This window comes from Leptinotarsa decemlineata, unplaced genomic scaffold, assembly GCF_025532065.1.
Source record: "Leptinotarsa decemlineata unplaced genomic scaffold, Ldec_3_MD MMD2_tig00002974_RagTag_RagTag, whole genome shotgun sequence".
Lineage (NCBI taxonomy): Eukaryota > Metazoa > Arthropoda > Insecta > Coleoptera > Chrysomelidae > Leptinotarsa > Leptinotarsa decemlineata.
The window spans coordinates 13,466,978-13,490,623 of record NW_027412578.1 but is presented as its reverse complement, the minus strand read 5'-3'; the positions used below and the strand labels follow the sequence as shown (position 1 = coordinate 13,490,623).

The following is a 23,646-nucleotide window of genomic DNA, read 5'->3' as shown; positions in this document are numbered from 1 at the left end:
GGACTACGATAGACGCACATCTGAGTCAAAGGAAATTTGATACATTATCCTCGTACTGGTCAACAAAATATGAAATATAAGTACATGAAAATAATAAAAATGATCACAATTTTATATACATATATACACATATATACACATACATACATATACACATATACATACATACACATACACACACATATACATATATAACTCTAAAACACTTAACAACAACATGTGCAATTATACAATGCATGTACATAAAATATTAAAATTGTCACAATAAAAATTTGCTTTGTACGAATATTAACAACAAAGAGGTGTAAATATAAAATGAAGTTCATATAAATATAAATAAAATATAAGTATCACTGAAACACATTAAATAATAATGTATAACGAAGTCGAATTTCAAGCATTAAAAGTTCATACAGTAGAATTCATCTAATGAGTAGAAAGCATTCGTCAATAGAAGTTTTTTTACGGTACTTTTGAATTGTTTTTTGCTATCTAAAATTTTTATCTCATTTGGTAGGTGATTGAATAATTTTTTACCATTATAAAATATGGAATTTTTTATTTGTGTCGATGTTGGAATTGGTAAGGTTATATTTAGTGCTTGTCTTGTGTTGTATTGAGACAATTCATGAGGTTTGTTTTTAAATTTGCTATGCATGAGACATACTGATTCAGATGAGACATACTGAATCAGATTTTAAACAGGTTTGGCCCATACAGGTTTCGAAATTGTCAGTACATCTATAGAGGTTTTCAAACTTATTTTGTCTACCGCCCACTTCGAGAATTAATTATTTTCTAGCGCCCCCCAATTTTTTTTACCTTACTACATCTTAAGAATCCAATCGCAGTCATTATTTCAAGTCATGTGAAAATAAGACTTTCTGACGAGGGTAATGTAAAACACCATTCTGTAATATTAGGAAAACTTTTATTCATGTTAATAAAACAAACATTTCAATTTGAATTTGATGATTTTTAAAATCAGGCTCGAATTTAGTCAAACACAGCCGTAAGTCACCGCGTTCGGTAATCTGCAACCGATTTCTCTTGTTAGTTAGCAACGTTGCCATAGCACTAAATCCACGTTCACACAAATACCATGATGGGAATGCTATCAAAAATCGTTGAACGATGGACCACAATCCAGGGTACAATTGCGGGATTGGCTTTTGTATCCAAAATACTTGGTATCCATTTTTGAATTTTATTTTTATTTCCTCGTTCGTTATCAGTTCTATGAGTTCTTCTTCCAGCTGGGGTGATCCATCATTAAATAATTTATACAGGTCTGTCAAGTACACAATATCATTCTTTGAAGTGATGAGGTTGTCGTGCAATTCTTGTCTTTGTTTTCCAAGGACTCCATTACAGAGTCAAATAGATTGTAAAATAGAGTCAGACAGTTACCTCTTGATAAACAACGCACTTCTGTGTGAAATAGCAATCGGTTGAAATCTTCATCATTAGCAACACAAAGCTGATTAAATAATCTGTCATTTAAAGAGCTGTTTCGGATTTTGACTGCTTTGATGATATATTGCAGTGATTGAGAGAGGCGTTCACTCAAATTTTTCGCAACCAAATGTTGCCTATGAAAGACGCAATGTACAGCGAGCACATCTGGAATTTTACTTTTTAAGTACGCTATGAAGCCTTTGTGACGTCTTGTCATAGCCGGAGCACCATCCGTAGCAGCTGATATAATATTCTTCAGTGGAATTTCTTTCTCATCACAAAATTTTTCCAGTGTATTTCATATGGTTTCTCCTTTTGTATCCGTCTCTAAATTTCTGGCAAATAGTAGTTCTTGATATATTTTCCCATTTTTAATAAACCTCGCGTATGACAACAACAATGCTTCATTTGTTGGTAAAGTGGACTCATCTAACTGAACTGAGAATTTAGAAGTCTTCAGAGGATTGCACAATGACTTTTCAATTTTTTCAGCCATCTCATCAATTCGTCTTTGCACGGAACTATTGCTCAAAGGAATTTTTCGGATAATATCTGTCGCTGGTTTATGGAACACAGTAGATAATACTTTTTTTATTGCCGGTAAAATTAAATCCTCTCCAATAGTGTGAGGTTTACCTGTTTGAGCAATTAGCAAGGAGATATTGTTAGAAGCTCGAAGTCCTCGTCATCTTGCTGAGAAGCCGCTAAAAAAAGTTTTGACACAGTTGACTGAGCTGAGCGTTTCTTTTCCAGTTCTTGAAAATGAGTCACACTTTCATCACTTCATTCGAAAATGTTTTTTGGCAAAGAAGGCACACAGGCAAAGATTGATTTGTGAGATTTTCAATAAATCCACATTTTACATATACCGCGCTGTACTGCCGTTTCTTCTTTTTTGCTTCCGACATAATTTTGTCTTCAAAAATGCCGAACTAAAGAATCGAGTATTTAAAACTTACTAATGACACCACTCACAGTATTCACCACTGCACGTACAGCACTTTACCTAGCTAGTCGCTAACTGAATTCACTTGTTTTCATAATATTGTCGAATGACATTACAACCGGGCATTTCTACATCATTAAGTTCCACAATTACAAAAGATAAATTAGTTGATATGTGCTCTGATTATACCGGTGTACCAAAATCATCGACTTACAAAATACTAAGAGAAGCAGAAATTCATGGGGACGTACAAAAGCCAAAAACTAGTTGCGGACGAAAAAAAATCACAGTTGATGAAGAAGCCAAAACCAGTATACGCAGAACTATTCACAGTTTCTTTTTCAGAAATGAGCTGCCCACACTACAAACAGTTCTGGAGGCACTTAGCGATCATGAATTGGTCCCAAAAATGGGTAAAGAAACTTTTAGGAAACTTGTACACGAAATTAAATTTACGTACGGAAAAGTTGACAGGAAAAGCATTCTCACTGAACGTCAAAAATAACAGCATGGAGAAGAAACTACCTAAGAAAAATTGACGAATTTCGGAAGCTCAAAAAAAAATTGTACTTCATGGACGAGACATGGGTTAATCAAGGACATACGGTCAAAAAAGTATGGCAGGATGGTAATATAACAAGTGCACGACAAGCCTTTATTGAAGGTTTGTCAGTTGGGTTAAAACAGCCATCTGGAAAAGGTAGTCGTCTGATAGTTACGCATATAGGAAGCGACAGTGGATTTTTACCAAATGGTGAATTAATATTTAAATCTATGAAAACAGGCGACTATCATGAAGAGATGAATGCGGAGGTGTTTGAAAAATGGTTTGAAGGCATCATTCAACTTGTGGAACCTGGGTCTGTCATCGTCATGGACAACCATCATGGAACCATTACCGAAACAATCATGGAAAAAAGCAACAATTCAAGAATGGTTAATTAATAAGAACATCCAATATAACAAAGATAGTTTAAAGGCAGAACTACTTCAGCTAACAAAATTAAACACAGACAAATATAAAAAATTCGCAGTGGATGAAATGGCGTTAAGTCGTGGAATTACAGTTTTAAGGTTACCACAATACCACTGCGAATTAAACCCAATAGAATTAACCTGGGCGCAAGTAAAAGTATATGTGGCACGAGAAAACAGAACATTTAAATTAGTGGACGTGCAACATCACCTACAAGAAGCTATTCGAACTGTTTCTGCAGAAGACTGGAAGAAATGCATGCAGCATGTTTTAAAAGAGGAGCAAAAAATATGGGACGTAGACAACCGTATTGAACACAATATTGAACCAATCATAATTCACTTTGATGATAGCGGTAGCAACAGTGACGAATCTGAGGTTGAAGATTAGACGAAAATTTGTACATTTACTTTTATATTATATTCTAGTATCAAAAATTTGTAATTTGTATTTTCTAGTACCCCTGACGATGAGTTTAAGTTACTCGAAAGCTTGAGAATAGTTATAAAGAGTTCACTTATCAATTGCTGCAATCCAATAGTGAAAAAAAGTTATATATATATATATATATATATATATATATATATATATATATATATATATATACAGATAGAGATTTTATCGAGTGTGTATGATACAGATAGAGATTTTATCGAGTGTGTATGATACAGATCAAGAATGAAATAATTCGTGGACACAACACTCAAAAAATAGGGGCAAACCGCGGACACGTGTTTCTGGCTATTGGCCTCATCAGCGCGGTGCAGCCAAGTGTAAAGATGCTGGGCACCTACTATAATTACAACGATTATTACTCCGTTTTCATAAGGCCCACCTAATTACTACAACGATTAGGTAAATTACGATATTGCAAAGTTTTAATGAAATAAATAAAAAATGTGTATGAATATTTTAACTAATTGTACTAAGAATTTTTCTTTCATTCTTAACCCTCTCAAAAATTAATAAGCACGCCCCCGATTTGCTGTCAACTGGGCTTACTTCTACTCTCAATCATTATTGGTTTTAGTATAGAAACTTCTCGCTTCACATTGAAGATTACCGCCATCTATTGTACAGTTTGACAACTATCGGACAGGAAATAGTTACTGTGTAGTCCCCTAGGTGGCGTTACACGAGGAAACGCGCATTGAGCGTAAAGGAGCGCTAGAGTTTGTGTTAAAAGCAAAAAAACATTTTTAAATTAGCCATCGCCCTCCTAAACCGCTTCAACGCCCCCCAATCTCCTCTGTGCCCTTTACAGCCCCCCTATAGGCCTCCAAGCGCCCACAAAGGGACGTTATCGCCCACTTTGAGAAAGACTAACCTATACAATGTACTTCCAAATGCTCAATGTCATATATATCAAATCGAGAGTACAGCAAGATAACTTAACAAAACAATACAACGAAAAAAGAATACACCAAATAAACGAGAAAAACAACAGTTAGCTCACCTGTTAACATCACTCATAACAGTTGACTGGGGCACGTAATAGTCAATATCCTGCTGCTGCTGTTGAGGAGACGACTCCGCCCTCTCATTGTAGTTTCCAAAGCCGCTCCTACTGCTGGATCCCGAAGACCTCTCATAACAATTACCGGAAGCCCTGACGGTCGCTTCGCTGGAATACACAACGTCAGAACCCTGATCTGCGGCGTCATCCAACAAGGCGACGGGTCTTGACGAGTTCCTGTTCCTCAACGGGCTGATACCGACGTTGAGGTTGCGGACCGGCGCAAGAGGGCCTTCGTCTCCCCGGAACATCGCGAGCGTCCTCAGTGGCGTGATCAGTTGTTCGTTGACTCGGGTGAGGTCCGTCATTTTTTGGCATACTATGAAGTTGTAGATGTCGATGCAGAGTTGCTTGTTCAGAGGGTAAGTGGAATGCACCATGCGCAGGATCTTATCGACGATGTTCGGAGGTATATTGCCCGTCACGGACGAAGCGACTTTGATCGTGCTCCATGTTTCGACAATGTTGCCTCCTCTGGTTAGGATGTCGAATATTATTTCGTCTGGAGAGGTTACGATAATGATTAGGATAATGAGAAAGTCACTACAAAGCATTCAATCAGAGAAGTGCTCCAAGGTTCCATACTCGGACCACTACTATTTCTCATATATATTAATGATTTACTATGCGTGATGACCCTATTAAATATCAAAACTGTAATTTTGCATATATTATTGATGAAAGTTGTAAGAAAGACACGAAAAGGGAATAAGGAGACATGAAGACATATCTAATAATACTAATAATAATAATTTTTATTGGTCTCAAGAAACATAAAGTTTGTAGACAGGTCAGTAGAAAAATACATTTAAAAATTTATATAAGCTCATACATTAAAATTGGTTAATGATAAAAAAATAGAAGGTATAACGCAATAAAAAAGCTAAATAATACATAAAAACAATGGCATTATACATTATAAATATATAAAGTATGTATATAGATAATGATGAATTGTGCTATCAGTATAAATAAAACGACAGGTTTCTGTGGGTCATGAAGATATTTCTGTTTTTCTTGATGAATGTTTCGAATTTAAGTATACTATAGAAACAGTTATTTGATAGTATCTGTTTTAATTGAATTTTGAATTGCGTCGAGGGTCTATTCCTAAACTCTGTGGGAAGAAGGTTGAAGAGCCGTATGTCGTCTCTTTGCGTTCGTTGCAGACGACATAATGGCACCAACAAATTGTGTTTGTGTCTGGTATCATGAGGGTGAATTGACGAGTGTGTTGCATGTTCATTTATCTTTGACTTAACTGTTATTATACTTTGATAAATGAGCAGTGAGTAGATGGTCATGATTTTTAATGAAGGAAATAGTTCTCTACAACTGGTATCCCATGGTATGCATAATAAATGCATCAAAGCTATCATTAGAGTTTTTTCCATATTTTGCAAGTTTTTATGTCTGGCATTTCGTCTACAGCCGCAGTAAACATTATCAAAGGCGATATTTATACTATTAATCAAATTAATTTTTTACTCTTCAACTTTCATTATTTTGTAGTGATTTCATCTTTTTAACTCCGAACAAGGTTTTCTGTACCATGAATGTAATGGGCTTGTTTCATGATTTTTGGTTTATAGTTCACTTATTTTTATTTGTATTTTTTTAATATTGGTCTTATCATAAAGTTAATAATAATTTTTTTAATATTACTACATGTAATTTTGTATGTAAATTATGTTTTTCCTATTTTCAATAAACTGTTATTATTATTACAAATTGTGAACTGAATTTGATACCAATTTTATATTTTATATTGTTTTGTCTTTAGATAAAATTATATGTAACTACCTGTATACTTATTTTTATTTGTATTTTTTTAATATTGGTCTTGTCAGAAAGTTGATAATAATTTTTTTGATATTACTACATGTAATTTTGTATGTAAATTATGTTTTTCCTATTTTCAATAAACTGTTAATATTATTATTACAAATTGTGAACTGAATTTGTTACCAATTTTATATTGTTTTGTCTTTAGATAAATTTATATGTAACTACCTGTATACTTATTTTTATTTGTATATTTTTAATATTGGTTTCGTCAGAAAGTTAATAATAATTTTTTTTAATATTACTACATGTAATTTTGTATGTAAATTATGTTTTTGCTATTTTCAATAAACTGTTATTATTATTATTATTAAAAATTGTGAACTGAATTTGATACCAATTTTATATTTTATATTGTTTTGTCTTTAGATAAAATTATATGTAACTACCTGTATACTTATTTTTATTTGTATTTTTTTAATATTGGTCTTGTCAGAAAGTTGATAATATTTTTTTTGATATTACTACATGTAATTTTGTATGTAAATTATGTTTTTGTTATTTTCAATAAACTGTTAATATTATTATTACAAATTGTGAACTGAATTTGATACCAATTTTATATTGTTTGGTCTTTAGATAAATTTATATGTAACTACCTGTATACTTATTTTTATTTGTATATTTTTAATATTGGTCTTGTCAGAAAGTTAATAATAATTTTTTTAATATTTCTACATGTAATTTTGTATGTAAATTATGTTTTTGCTATTTTCAATAAACTGTTATTATTATTATTACAAATTGTGAACTGAATTTGATACCAATTTTATATTTTATATTGTTTTGTCTTTAGATAAATTCATATGTAACTACCTGTATACTTATTTTTATTTATATTTTTCAATATTGGTCTTGTCAGAATGTCAATGTAAATTTTTTTTCTTAATATTTCTACATATAATTTCTGTATGTAAATTAGGTTTCCTATTTTCAATAAACTATTATTATATTATTATCAAATCCAGTAAAGAACAAAACAACTCACAGAAATTAGGGTAGCTGGTCAAACCGACTTTGAACATAACCATTTGGACAGCTTCAAGAAAAGTCATCCCAGTACGTTCGAGTGCTTCAATAGTATATTCCACGGCTTCAGTGGAGTCGATGACACTCTTGAGAGAGGGACTGAAAAAGTCCTCAAGGCAGGAACACAACTCTGTCCTCATTTTGTGGTGACTGAAACCGCTTATGAAGCACCGATAAAACTCGCTCAACAGCTTATCTGCAACAGAATAATCACAGAGGCCAGGCAAATAAAGAACAGGGCAACTTACGGAATCTCAGACAGTAAGAGTAAGCGTCCCAAAGTTCGCTAGGAGGAGTCTCGATACACCTGGTGGAGAATTTGTCAATTGGCACCTTATGATACCTCATACATCGCTTGTTGTTGCAGCTCTGGCCGAGCTCCAAGAAATAAGGATAACACAGTCCCGAGAAGAGCTTCGGTACCGTTCCGAGTTTCATATTTATCTTTGCTGTACAGTTAGAAGTGGCACCGCCTGTCGTGCTCATACTCGGCTGTATCGGTTGTAATGGTTCTACGTCAGTGTTCGACAAGGGCGACGTCTCGATCCAATTCTCGACGTAAGTTCTATCGTAATTAGTTTCCAAACATACGTCTCGATGAGTAGATTCCGAAAGTTCCTCATCTTTGATGTCTTGCTCCAGATTATTGAGGTTATCTAGGATGTCTGCGCCTCCCAAAGACGGTCTGAAACAAATCCTACTTTAACTAATCTAATATTTGGTTCGAAAAAGTACTTTTAGTTCGGCCCAATTATATGAGGTTGTCTCAAAAGTTTTGTCCATTTTAATGACATATCCACGATCAAATCGTGGATAGTTTATGAAATTTCTATGGATCTTCATCAAGTAACAGCCGAATCAATCAGAAAAAAAAATCTAACACAGTTGTTATTCTCATCTCAAGAAACAGCAGTCCCTAATGATGTGCCGCTACTTTTTTCTCTTTAATCATAGATCAGTATCAATTGTATACTATTGGATTACCACAAGGCTCTATTTTGGGACCTCTACTTTATATAATTTATGTCAATGACTTTGAAGGAAATTTTGTAATGTATGCGGATGTCACAACACTACTGGTTAGTGGTAAGAATGTTACATCCACAGTAGACCTGGCTCACGGGGAAATTTTGAAAGCCCAGGATTGGTTTTCTAGCAATAAATTAATCTGCAATGATAAAAAATCATCCTTCCTAAGATTTACTTATGCCCCAAATGGTCATGATTCACAGTTTACTGTTAAAATCACAGCCCGGTTTAATGAAACAGGTGAATTCAATAAAATTTCTAGGACTCTCTCTCACTGAAGATTGTAAATGGAATCAACATATTAATGAAATATGTGAAAAAATAACGCCTATGTGTTACTGTATCTATCAACTCAGTAAAATTATAGATAAGTCGGTGGTACTCATGTACTATCATGCCCAATTACACTCAACAATCTCATATAGTACAGTAGCTTGGGGCCTATTACGTAAGGCACAAACGGTATTTATTTTACAGAAGAGAGCTGTCAGAAACATTCAGAGTGTAAATAGACGTACTAGCTGCAGAGATCTATTTAAAGTTTTAAGAATATTAGCTCTCCCATGCATTTATATGTACCAGCTGTTGATTTTTGTAAAATCGGATCAGCGACCTTTTACCTTCTTAAACAAAAATAATTACGGCACAAGAAATTCAACATTGTTAGAAATACCAAATCACAGACTGGCTAGATCAGAATCAAGTCCAATTTTCATGGGTGTCAGGCTATTTAACAAATTGCCAAATCATGTTAGAAAAATGTCACTAAGAAAATTTAAACCGTTCCTAAAAAACTTTCTGATTGATAAAGCCTACTACTCCATTGAAGAGTTTATAAATGACTTATCAATATAACTGAAGAATTGAGATTGTCATCTAGGGATGTTAATATATTATAATTTTACCTAGTTATAAGTTTTAATATATAATTTTACATAACTGTTCATATACTATATATACATATTTTTTTATAAGTTTATTTATATCATATTACACTGACTTGTTCTATATCATTGAGTTATGATCCAAAAGAACCAATAAAATATTATTATTATTATTTACAATATTCCAAGTCTCTTTGCTTTTGTTCGTGGAACTTACCATTCTTTTGTCAAAATATTTTTCTGCTGCTTTCACCACCATCATATAAATAGATACATAGATATTCTTCATTCGTTCAAGTGTACAATACATATTAGCCAAGCGGGTGTAGAACATGTCAATAATATAAACGGATTATAGATAAATGAAGAGAAGAGAAAAGCCAAAAGAGGCAACCCTAATAGCTTATGAACTGAGATTACAGATTGAAACATGTAAGAAAATAAATATTTAGAAATGAATTTTGAAATAATAATCTCTCCCAAATACCTATACAGCAGGCTGTGGTAAACGTATGTCAGAAAACTATACTTCCCTGGCTAATACCACGCTGTATATTGAATTATATCCAAAAGACATTTATGCAAGATATCCCACATAGGCTAGTTCATCCAGCAGCAGAACATTGATGAAATTATTCAAGTAGATTGAAATCGTAAATTTATAAAGGACTATCTTCAAAATATTCCTCCAATTTATAGTAAGCCTTTTGCATTAACGACTGCCCAAGATAATGCTTCATTTCATGCATAGTATTATGGAATTATTTAAGCCAACATTAGTACGTACAGGTTCTAAAAAGACACTATAATGGGTACGAGTATTGTATTTGTAGAGCTGATTAACAAATGTGAAGTTGGTATTACATTTGACTTGTTTATGTATAACCTTGTATGCAAATTTACCTTGCTCGATTTCTGAAACATCCTGAATAGGCAGTATTCATATATGAAGCAAGATCGCAGAGTTAATATACGGAGATTTTTGAAAAAAGGTTTACAATGATCGTCCTATTTAGCCTGTGCCATAAATCTCACTACTTTTTTTTGTAGTTTAAATATTACATCTAGATGACACGATGAACCCCAAACTATCAGTCTATATGTCCTTATACTGTGAAAAATGGCGAAATTAGCTACTCTTAAACATTCCTTTTGTTATATTGCTAGATAGATAGATAGATAAAATTTATTTGTTCAGGATAAAAATACAGTGCCCCTGAGGGCATAGAACATGTCAGTATAAATACACACATCGGAAAAGTCTAGGGATATTTTTATAACATACTAAATATCATTAATCTTTCATCAAGTTTTTTACAAACTGTAGATTTTTGGCTGAAATGAATAATCTGAAAGTGTCGAGTTTGTACATTCTATGTAGTTCTTGCTCAGCAATTAAATTGGAAATATTGTGCTTTAACATGGAACGCCATCATTTACCATTGGCTGAGATGAATAGAGCTGTAGGGCTTCTTCAAGGTGGCATGCGACAAAATGATGTAGCTCTTCGTTTGGGGGTCTCCCAAAGTGTTATCAGTCGATTGTGGCGGCGTTTCAGTGAAACTGGTAGTCCAGCCGAACAACATCCAGGGCGAGGACGCGCTACAACTGCAGTTCAAGACCGATTTTTGGTCTTAACCGCAAGAAGACAACCGACAATCACAGCACCTGAGTTGGTTAACGTGTTGCAGCAGACGCACCAGGTAAGCATTGGTCGTGATACTGTCAAAAATCGACTGCATGAAGCAGATCTCCACAACAGAAGGCCACTTAGATGTCCACCTATGTCGAGAGGCAATCGCGGTAGAAGATTAGAGTGGTGTCAAGAACATCAAAACTGGGATGCAAATGATTGGGCCACAGTTTTGTTTACAGACGAATCCAGATTTGGATTTCATCCAGATTCTCGTCGAGTAAGACTGTGGAGACGACCTGGAAATAATGAACGTTTGAGACACGTCCAGGAAGTCCACACTTACAGAGGTGATACAGTAATGCTATGGGGCGGAATCATGATCGGCGGCAGAACCGATCTCGTTTTTCCAAATCGCTCCCTCACAGCTCGACAGTACCTCGACACCATTCTTCTACCTATCGTCCGTCCGTTTGCTGGTGCTGTTGGTGAAAACTTCCACCTAATGCACGATAATGCTCGTCGACATGTCGCGCGTCTAATGACTGACTGGCTCACCAACGAAGGAGTTGATGTATTACCACGGCCAGCACAATCACCGGACCTGAATCCCATCGAGCATGTGTGGGACATGCTTCAACGAAGAATTACTCCGCATATGGGGAACATTCACACAACGTTTCAATTGAGAGAGCTTTTAATCGCTGAATGGGCAAATGTACCTCAACAAGACATTGACAATCTCATTTTGTCGATGCACGATAGATGTAGGGCCGTAATAAACCAGCGTGGAGGCCATACTTTGTACTGATTCCAATTTTTTTTGTATTATGATTTTTTTTCGGGGTGCCAAAGAAGAGCCATATTTTTTTTTTAGTTTTGCTTATATGCGCACTCAGTATTTTTGACCATTTAATAAATTTTGTTGTAAGTTACATTCGTTTAATAATCACCCGTCAACTTTTTTTTCCCTAAAGCGATTTAAAAAAAAATTATTGCCATTTTAAAAAATATCCCTAGACTTTTCCGATGTGTGTATAAACATATATCACAATAATATTCGGTTAAAATAGGAAGGACAGATGTACAGTACATAAACTGCACAAAAATATATGCATACATATAAAAATATTAATACATGTAGATATAGGCTCTTACGAGTCCATGATTGTAGTAAAAGCAGTCAAATAGATCAAATAATAATAGTATCATTAAAATACTCGTCAGTTGCATAGTATGCTTTTTCAAGTAAAAATGCTTTTAATTTTATTTTTAATGTTGTTTTATCAAATTCCCTCACTGTAAGAGAGAGTTTGTTGTAAATTGTTATTAGAGTATGCGGTACGTTTTTTTGAATAAATGAGAAGTTTGGAGTATTGCAGGTCAAGTCTGACTTATTTCTTGTAGAGTATATGTGTGTCTTTTTAGAGTTCTCAAAAAGTTTGGTGTTTTCCTTAACAAATAGTATATTATCAAGAATGTACTGGCTGTATAAGGTTAGTATTTTATTTTTTATAAATAAGGGTTTACAACTATCAGTTTGTTTATGGTTAAATATAATTCTAAGGCATCGCTTTTGCATCTTAAATATCTTGGGGACATCTGTCGAAGCACCCCAGAATATTAAACCGTACTTGATCCTTGAGTGAACTTGTGCGTTGTAGACACACATAGCAGCGTTTATATCTATTGATCTTGTTAGTACTCTTAGAGCATAGCAGTATTTTGTAATATTTTGTATTATTGAGGTTAGGTGAGATTTCCAGTCCAATCTAAGATCAAGCTCAATTCCCAAGAACTTTGTACTTTTGCAAGATGATATTGTTGATCTACCATACATGCAGTTGATTGTTGGGAAAACTTTATTACTTGTGTTTTGTTTATATTCAACTTTAAGTGATTATGTGTGAACCAATCTTCCAATGTACTCAGTGCTTCAAACACGCTTCTGTCTAATTCTTCAATACTATGTTCCTTGATTACTACACTAGAAAGCATATTCGGACATTCTCTATCCAACTAAAACATTTTCAACAATGCAGTGTTGCCACTTCCATTAGAAAGTAGTAGCAACTGAATAAATCAATAAATAACTTTGATTATTCAAATGGAACTTTAAAAACTTTAAAAATGCTGATATCCTTGAGTTTGGAAATTTGATTTGGAGTTAGGTGATACATGGAGGCTTCCCACACTTCGGCGTATTCTCCGTTACTTCAATACAGGGTGTTGAAAAAATAGTTTTTGTGCTTGCTTGAAAAAGTGACTGAAATTTGATTATTTCAAATGGAACACCCTGTGTGGGAAGCCTCCAAGTGTCACATAGATGTAGCTGTATACATGTATACAGCTACCCTGAATACGTGAATCACCACTTACGCCATAATCGACAAAATATCGTCTTCCTTCTTCTTACTGGGCAGCATCTTCACATTCGAGGAAACAGTACTACTCGCCCTGCTACCAAAAATGCTGGCCTTTCCCGATGAGCTACCAGCTTGACTTTTGATTCGAGTCGGAGGTCTTTTGACGGGCGGCAAAGGTAACTTGAAGTTGTCCGAACTGCCGGGAGGAAAAACAAACTTACTGACACTAAAAAAAAAACGGTTACGACACTGATTTGTGCTGTTATGAGGCGAACCAACCTTTGGGTAAGTTTCTGCTCCACTTGCCGGTTACCCTGACTCAAATTCAAAGTGACTCGGAGAAAGTTCGCAGGTGGTTGAACCTCGACAGCATTAGGCTTGCTATCGTTAGAACTGGTAGACTTAGAAGTACGGCAACTACTGTGGGTGGACGTACGAGATTCTGGTCTGCTGGAAAGCTTATCGGATTTAATACTCCTCTTGTCTGAATCAGGAACCTCATAGCCGATATCCTCCAGGCAGAGGCGTACAGGAGAAGGGTATGGTGCGTAAAATCTGAAAAAAAAAACCTTTTATTGTCAAAACAGGCACTGGGCCCAATCACAGGACACAGTATATAATTTTGGGATGGAAGTGTTGAAACTATTTTCCGTTGTTTTCTTTTTAGCAGTGGTCTGCAGGTATTTGTGTCCAACGTTTCGTCTACAACTGCAGTAAACATTATCAAAGGCGATAAGGCAGCGGCAGAAGTGGTCAAGTTTTCCTCAACGCAGGAACTAAAACGTTAGAATTTGTCATCGGTTTTCTCTTCATTAATCATTGATGGAACTGCATGTATTCATTGTGCATTGCATTTTATTTTACACCACAGTTTATTTATATATAAATATTACATATTTATTTATATATTATTTGGACAATATCACATAACTTTGTTTATTTTATTCTCCAATAGTTTTATTCTGTACATTGTACACATTTCAGATTTTGCTCTTGATATATGTGTGTATATGTATATCTGTGTATATAATAAAAATAATAAATGGGCTTTATTCATTGACATACATTGTTTATAAAGAAGAAGTTAATAAAGAATCAATGAAAGGGAGAAATTCAGCACAGGCTGCTTTACAACTTAACCTGAGGGTTAGCATGTTTTATATAGAAATATAAAAATAATTATCTAGTATACATTGGTAAGTGAGTACTCTAGTGTGCTAGTGCTAGAACACTTGAGAATGGTGTAAAAACCGAAACCTTGGTCGTATTAATATCAGTAAGTGGAAATTAGACAAAGTATTTTATTCCTATATCTAATTAAAAATCTGTTTAGCTTAAATAAGGTAAAATATATAGGAAAACATACACAAAGATGAGACAAAGGGAAAACCATATGAGCACGGCATAACAATATTATCTATCCAGAAGACTTCAGATATGTTTTCAACTTTTTCTTGAAATTATATATGGAGTAGTGGAATAATAAAAGTGTGACGGTTTCGTGTCCTCGAATTACTCTGTCATTTGAAAGTTTTATATCTTTCATAAATATAATTTGGCTTTTTCTAAATGAGGAATTTATGTGTATTGACAAGTAGGTGGAACTGCCAGGTTTTAGCAATCGGTAACCAACCTGACTCCTCGAACTTGGGGGATATATGATCGAATTTTCTCACACCATAAGAAAGAGGAATGCAATTGTTTTGTATTTTTTGTAAGCGATTCACATCAGTTTGTATCAAAGCAGGCCCGTAGATTTAATCGCAATATGCTAATCTAGACAATATGAGGGTTTCGCAAAGTTTCAACTTCAATTTGGAAGTCATAATATCTCTACTTTGATAGAGTTGACGTAAGATACTGTATGAGCTACAACAAAGTGAATTTATATGTTTGTGAAATCTCAGATCAGCATCTAGCCATAAACCCAAGTTGTTGCTTTCTGTAATTCCAGATTCACTTAAAATATTGAAATCTATACCCATATATAAAAACAAGGGATCTATAAATGATATGAATACCTATAGGAATGTATTTGTGCAATCACAATTTGCTAAAGTAATTGACTATGGCTACTATTTGAGATTGAATAAATTTGTTGAATATCATAAACTTATTCCACACTGTCAACATGGTTTCAGACAACAAAGATCAACATCATCTGCAATTTATGAATTATGTGGTAAATAATCCAATATCCATATATGTGGTAAAATATCCAATCAGATTATTCTTTGATTTAACCAGGGCTTTCGATACAGTTGACCATGCCCTGCTGCTTGAGAAACTGAATCGAAAGGGAATACGAGGAGTGGCTAATGAATGGGTAGCCTCCTATTTAAAACAAAGGTCGCAAATAGTAGTTATAGACTCAATTAAATCTCAACCTGCCCCTGTTTCAATAGGAGTCCCACGGGGTTCAACCTTGGCTCCACTTTTCTTTATGATATTTATGAGCGATATAGGGTATTCATGTGTATCTTCCCAAAAAACAATAATCTATGCAGATGATACCTATCAAATAATAGCAGAAAATGAACTATCTCTTTCTGTTCAGACTGCAAATACATCTGCTGATGAATTCTCTCAGTGGTGTACAAATAATGGTCTACTAGTCAATGGTAATAACACCTTTTTCATGAATTATCAACAAAAAAACGTTTCGTTAGACTACTGTCCCCTAATAAAAGTAAATAATAAGTCTATAGAGCAGTTAGGCCAATATAAGTATCTAGGTTTGATAATTGACCAAAAATTAACCTGGGAAAAACACACTGACTATTTGACGACCAAATTAAGTAGTGTTTGCTTTGTACTCAGGCAACTAAGTGGAACAGTATCTCGTCAAGTACTCAAGTTGGCCTATTTTGGACTTGTACAGTCTAATATATCCTATGGATTCACCTTTTGGGGAAATTCAGCACACTCGATAAAAGTATTCAAAATGAAAAAAAGAATAATAACATGTATTGCTGACTCACACCACAGAGAATCATGTAAGAACATTTTTATTAAATTGGGTATATTGACGCTACCATCACTCTATATATTATTATTAGTTTTAAATATAAAAAAAATGTATCCCTCTTCACAAAATATGATACATGCATACAACACTCGTCGGGGTTATGAACTGAGGCTACCCTATTCACAGTTGACCATCGGGCAGGACTCTGCAAGCTATCAAGGTGTCATCTGTTTTAACAAAGCAACAAAAATATTGGGAAATATATAGACAACTTCAATAGATTTAGGACAACTTTTATAAATTATCTTTTATCAAATGCATTTTATTCTGTTGAGGAATTTATAAACTTTTAACATTGTCAAGTTTAGAATTTTATTATTTAACATTTGAGATTTTGGAATTTTTATTATTTTATCTTTATAATTTTATTATTTAATCTTCACATCAACTATATGAGGAATTTATGCAACAAACTTAACACTGTCAGCTTTTAGATTTTATCTTTACAATTTTATTATTTTCGACTAGTCTGATAAAATGTTATATATTATGTGTGTAATGTTTTTAATGGCGAATAAATTCTATTCTATTCATGTACTAAGACATTATATCCTGACATGTTCTATACCCTAATGAGTCCTTTGAATGAATAAACTGACTATTAGTTTGTAGATAGAACATTTTTTGAGTGAAGCAACTTCCGTTAGTTTGAAGAAAATGGATTAAAAGGAATTTGGTGTGTTGATAAAGCATGCTCTTTTGGCGAAAAAAATAAACTTTTGAAGCCAAGGCTTGGCTTACTAACACTGTGCCACGTGAATTGTATATAATAGATTTAATACATAAGCTGTTGGAAATGAAATTTTACCTATCCCACTTCTTTCTTTTTCGTATCATGTGGAAGTTATATGATGGACTGTGTAGCGGACTGTACCCCTGTGCATTCACAATATCACTGGTTTCACTGTCAGACCTCAACAGCCTTTGTTCGTCATCCGACGTAACATCGTATTCACCCTTGTAGTCCAGATCCTCTAAAAGAGTTATTTGAATTACCGAACTGCTCAAAATAGGGCTAACTTAAAAGACTATATACTCAAATACTCAAACTGACCTTGTGAAGATAATTCATAATCTTGAGATGACGTTTGCAGACTAACAAAGGCATTATCGCTACTACTACTGCTACTAGAGCTGTCTATCCGGGTTCGTGAGGTGATACTACCCTCTGGAATGGTGATATACTCCAGATGTCTGTTGTCTTCAGAATGATTGTGTTTGAATAATATCAATTCCCTGTATAATAATAATATCTATTTCAAATTTATGCTGACCATTTGCAGATTGTGCTTAGACAACATAGTATTAAATAGTGACACAAAAACAACATATGCAAACGAAAATTTGCATATGTTGTTTTTTATGTTTGCATATGTTATTTTTTATGTCTATTTGACCATTTGCAACTTGTGCTTAGACAACATAGAATTGAATAGTGACATAAAAAACAACATATGCAAACTTGCATTTGCATATGTTGTTTTTTTATGTCCATTTGATCATTTGCAACTTGTGCTTAGACAACATAGAATTGAATAGTGACATAAAAAACAACATATACAAACTTGCATTTGCATATGTTGTTTTGACCATTTGACCATTTGCAACTTGTGCTTAGACAACATAGAATTGAATAGTGACATAAAAAACAACGTATACAAACTTGCATTTGCATATGTTGTTTTTTATGTCCATTTGACCATTTGCAACTTGTGCTTAGACAACATAGAATTGAATAGTGACATAAAAAACAACATATACAAACTTGCATTTGCATATGTTGTTTTTTATGTCCATTTGCAACTTGTGCTTAGACAACATAGAATTGAATAGTGACATAAAAAACAACATATGCAAACTTGCATTTGCATATGTTGATTTTTTATGTCCATTTGATCATTTGCAACTTGTGCTTAGACAACATAGAATTGAATAGTGACATAAAAAACAATATATACAAACTTGCATTTGCATATGTTGTTTTTTATGTCCATTTGCAACTTGTGCTTAAACAACATAAAATTGAATAGTGACATAAAAAACAACATATGCAAACTTGCATTTGCATATGTTGTTTTTTATGTCCATTTGCAACTTGTGCTTAAACAACATAGAATTGAACAGTGACATAAAAAACAACATATGCAAACTTGCATTTGTATATGTTGTTTTTTATGTCCATTTGCAACTTGTGCTTAGACAACTAAGAATTGAATAGTGACATAAAAAACAACATATACAAACTTGCATTTGCATTTGTTGTTTTTATGTCCATTTCCAACTTGTGGTTAGACAACATATAATTGAATAGTGAAATTCAATGCAAGTGCAAACTTGCATTTGCATATGTTGTTTTTTATGTCCATTTGCAACTTGTGCTTAGACAACATAGAATTGAATAGTGACATCAAAAACAACATATGCAAACTTGCGTTTGTATGTACCAATTCTTTGAGCCTAAATTTGTATAATATTCTTGATAAATCAGTGTAACCATTGGAATTTGATAGATTCAAAACAGTCATCAAAAAGTTTCTCCTAGAGAAATTTTTCTACAATATAATGGAAAATTTGAACCTTAGACACATCTATAAAGTGAGGTCAAGATTTTGGTGATGAAACGACAATGCTCAATACAGACAGTAACAGTTATTAAAAATAAAATATCAGTAAAAGTAATAAATTATGAATACACTGACCTGCTCCCAATGAAAATTAATGACACTATTCATGATGATAATTACAGAATTTTCAAAATAAATTTGATTCAAATGGTATACATACTATTTTTGGCTTGTGTGCATGATAAATGAAGTTACTGACGAAGATAGTGAACATTATTGGACCTAGTATTGATCCTTGGGGTACCCTGGCAATGACAATTTTTTCTTCGGATTTAGCATTTTCCAACATGGCTATTTGTTTGCGATCTTTAAGATATGACATTATCCAATTTATTGGTGTTCCTCTAACACCAACCTAATGAAGCTTTTCAAAAAGGAAACAGTGGTCTACTGTGAATCGATAAAAATGTATACCGCCAGAATGTCTGGAAAATTACTTAACACAAATATTCTAATTTTCTTTTAAATGTTCATCAAGAAGTTATTCATTCACCATTATTGAACTTGTTTTCATAAAGTGTCATTATTAAAAAGGTTTTTGGCTTTCCACTTCTCCGTCTTTATACAAAAAAATATGGGAATCTTTCAAAGCAAAGAAAATAATTAATTTCAGAATCAACTCCCTACAAAGATGTGTGGATCATGGAGTATTTTTCAGGCACAAACTGAAAGAAAACGGCCTCTCGAAATAGCTACTTTTATATCAACATTGAATTACACGAAAGAAAAAATATTTTCGAAGCAACTACTAGTATATGAACATTGAATTATATGAAAAACCCTTTTTCCTATCAAGTTTATACTCGAAACATTCATTATGGAATTGAATCAGATATCATTCACAGGATTGCTACACAATATCGTATATGAAAGAGGTGAAATTTCACTCACATAGAACACTGTCATCTACACATCTTTGTGAAGAGTTGATTTCCAAATTGAGTACTTTCTTCCTTTCTTTGGAATATTCCCACGTTTTATATGAAGACGGAGAAGTAGAAATCCAAAATCTTTCTTTCCCAAAAATTAGTCTATCCCCTTTTAATTTATAAATTAACCGAGTTCCTAGAAGTGATATTGAATTGTAATGGTTTATTCAAAATATACCCGTTTAACCAGAATCAATCATTTACCTAATTGAATTGTAGTTATATAAATGACCTGCATAGTTACAAAATAGAATTACCCCCTGTGCGAAGACAAAACCGATTCAGTTTCTAAATAGTCTGGAGTGTTAGAACTCCCGGTAGACTTCCACACATTCAAGGTAGTATCGCTAGGATTCAAAAATGTTTTTGATACATTCTGAGTGCGGCTGGGGGGTCTGGAAACTCTCCTTCAGGTTCGAAATCCAGATGCTCATCCTCTAACCCTAAAAAAATTGTGATTGAAGAAAGTGTTAATTTCAAGGTTCGTAATGATGTGATAGTTTTGTACCTAGTTCACAATCATTCTGAAAGGGTTTTACATTGAAGTTCCTAGTTCTTATTTGAAATAGTCCATTATTTGTTGCACTAACGTGTCTAGTCACATTGGAACTAGAGGACTGAGGAAACCTTTTATCCCTAACCATCGTAGGTTTTTTTCACTTTTTAAAGTTCGGATATTACTAACAAGTAGTTCACTGTGGATGTACCACTCATCGGTGAGCAAGGGAAATTGCAGAATTAGCAACTTCTGAATTCAGTACCACAGTTTCCTTACAGAAAGTTCAAGTCTCGAAAATATTCTACTCTCTAACTCTAACCACTATAACCTCATTTTAGTTTTATCAAATTTGGCAATTCACATTCAAAACAGCGAATAAGAAAACCATATATTTAAACATGATAAAAACCAAAGTTTTATGGATGAAACAAAGTTTCTCCCACAAATCTCAGGTTTCTCCATGGTCCGTGGTCATGATTCCTGAGAACGAAAATGATTGTTCGTTTGTAGTTTATAGTTGCTTTCTTTTCGAAACTTGTACTGACACTTCTGTTCACAAAACACATTCTTCTTTCAACAAATATGGAGGTTTCCTTAAAACACGTGAATGGAAAATAATATATTTTTTCAAAACATTACGAAGTGTGATTTCATATGCATTCTTTTCCATCATTTATAGCATTTTCGAGGACAGCACTGCCAATGTCACAAAACTAAAGGAAATTAAAAATAGTTTTTATTTTTTGTTGATACATAAGTAAAAAATATTACAGTGTAGGTTTTCACGGATAATAGAATATGTGAAGTTGCTTTTTTTGAGTGTTCATCCAGGTGTGTATTCTTCACAAGTCGATGATCGCAAAAACATTTGCCTTAAAGAACACATAAAGGATGAACACCCGAAAACACATATCCGTAGACATTTTATATACCATCAAGAAAGGTCACTTTCATGAAGTTATCACTACAGTTGTACAAAAATTTGCAGCATTCGGAAGCTGATGGATGCTGTTATATATTTAATTTTCTTTATTGAATATATAATATATGAAGGAAATATTAATTTCAACAGCTAATGATTCAACAATTTACTTTCGTAACTAACAACAAACATGACAGTTACTAATCCTAATACTTATATCTAGTTGTCATCAAGAGTATAATAATATAATATATAACATCGCTCCGTTCAAGTTCAATTACTTGATTCAATTAGTATCATTACCTTATTATTTGACAAATTTGTATCTTTTTACTTATATGAGTTTTTTCGTGACTTGTTCCATAACTTGTAAAAGTTCTTTTAATTGGACTAATAATATCTATCATCTATCTAATCTCAATTCGTAAGGAGAGGATTTCAACAACGAACTTTGTACGTGAAACGCAAAACACGACAAATTCTCTAGCTCCCACAATATCACATATTTGAGCATAAAAAATACTTCGCCTTCAACTACTATTTTCGTGACCAGTATTTTGACAAATTTAAATGTCTACAGAATGTCATTTTCACAGTTTTTTGTTTATTTTTTTAAAGACAAAACACAAGCACTACAGGAAAATCCTAAGATCGGTGCCTGTGCACTGACACCTTGCGGTATGGTCCCATAGAATAAATAATTCTACAGAACTTGGTTGATGGTCCTGTTAGCCACGACTTTCCTAAAAATTAAAGAAACAGTTCGCTTTAAAAGGTTAACACATCGACATAACCTTGTCGGCGGGTTAACAAGTTAGTTTGACCTAACGTAATCTAGCTCTCATGGACACAATGACGTCATAATTTGAACTGGCCTTTGAAGAGAGAACCAACAACTAATAAAAGGAGAAGAGATTCACGTTTTGGCATTTACCTTATTTTTACGCCAATTTCAACGTCATGTTTTACGTGTTGCATATTGTGAAAATTTTGGGATTTGATTTGTCACATAGGGCTGTGATGTAGTGGGCAAGATATATATGTAAAAGTGACGTCACGGCCAGTCCGTATTATTTTCATGTCTATGCATGGACATAACGAATGACACTTATGATCACAGAACCACAGATTAAATATCTGTGACAGAACTATAATTTAGTTATAACTGTAAATTATAGTTCTGTGCTTATGACCATCGACATAACCTTAAGATGAATAAATAAATAGTCAGGGCTGCTCCTGGCTATACAATTGTACGAATTGCTATACAATTCAATAATTTTTTTACATGCATACCACTTTGACGAAAATCATACATTTTGAATTCATTTGGTTTTGAATTGATTCGAACGAGGCCACGGTATATATTTACAAATTTCAATCACTTCGTCCTTCGATAGTCGAGTAATCTGTCTATTTCTGTCTTCCGTCTCATTATGATAGGCGTGTCCGTCTGTCATAGAACTCATAGAAGTCATAGATCACGATCACAGAGCACTTATTTTTCAGATCAGTCAAGTGTCAAATCTGTGGAAAACCGCTGACGCTAAAAGAAAAATAAATCCACAGTGAGAAAAAAGAAATGACGAACTTTAAATAAATAGTTATGAATGGTAGCTGGTAGTTCACCTCACTCCTCTTGATTTTTGTTTTAGGAGACTTTGTATTATCATTTGATTTGATACATGATATAAGCTAAAGCTAGATTAGTGAATGCAAAATTTTCAATTAATATTTATGCAAATAGTAATCAAATCAATATATTTCCAATAACTACTCCAAAATATTCTCATACGATGGAGTGCCTGCGCAAGCGCTAGTCGCTTTAATCCAGCTTTGCATCATGTGGGAAGCTGTCACTTGTCAATTATTCTAATGACAGTGTTGGCGACCATTGATGCTATACAATTATAGCGAAAAGCATACATTTTCATCTGTCATTTTCGTACAATTTTTTTTTGC

General features: G+C 33.6%; 1 protein-coding gene across 3 annotated transcripts in view; it reads right to left on the bottom strand.

Annotated features, from left to right (window-relative positions):
* LOC111515552 (uncharacterized) overlaps positions 1-21,251 on the bottom strand; it is a 39,079-nt gene extending 17,828 nt beyond the window's left edge. The window contains exons 1-9 of one of the 3 annotated variants that reach the window (XM_074177543.1): positions 20,772-21,251; positions 20,521-20,706; positions 17,765-17,946; positions 17,519-17,684; positions 13,962-14,237; positions 13,696-13,908; positions 8,019-8,455; positions 7,730-7,966; positions 4,837-5,398 (exon numbers count right to left, since the gene is read on the bottom strand). In XM_074177543.1, the coding sequence (XP_074033644.1) occupies positions 4,837-5,398; positions 7,730-7,966; positions 8,019-8,455; positions 13,696-13,908; positions 13,962-14,237; positions 17,519-17,547 (1,754 nt within the window). In that variant the 5' untranslated portion in view covers positions 17,548-17,684; positions 17,765-17,946; positions 20,521-20,706; positions 20,772-21,251. The remainder of the gene's footprint in view (positions 1-4,836; positions 5,399-7,729; positions 7,967-8,018; positions 8,456-13,695; positions 13,909-13,961; positions 14,238-17,518; positions 17,685-17,764; positions 17,947-20,520; positions 20,707-20,771) is intronic. The other 2 variants (XM_074177545.1, XM_074177544.1) reach the window with 2 other exon arrangements.
* Positions 21,252-23,646: the final 2,395 nt, after the last annotated feature.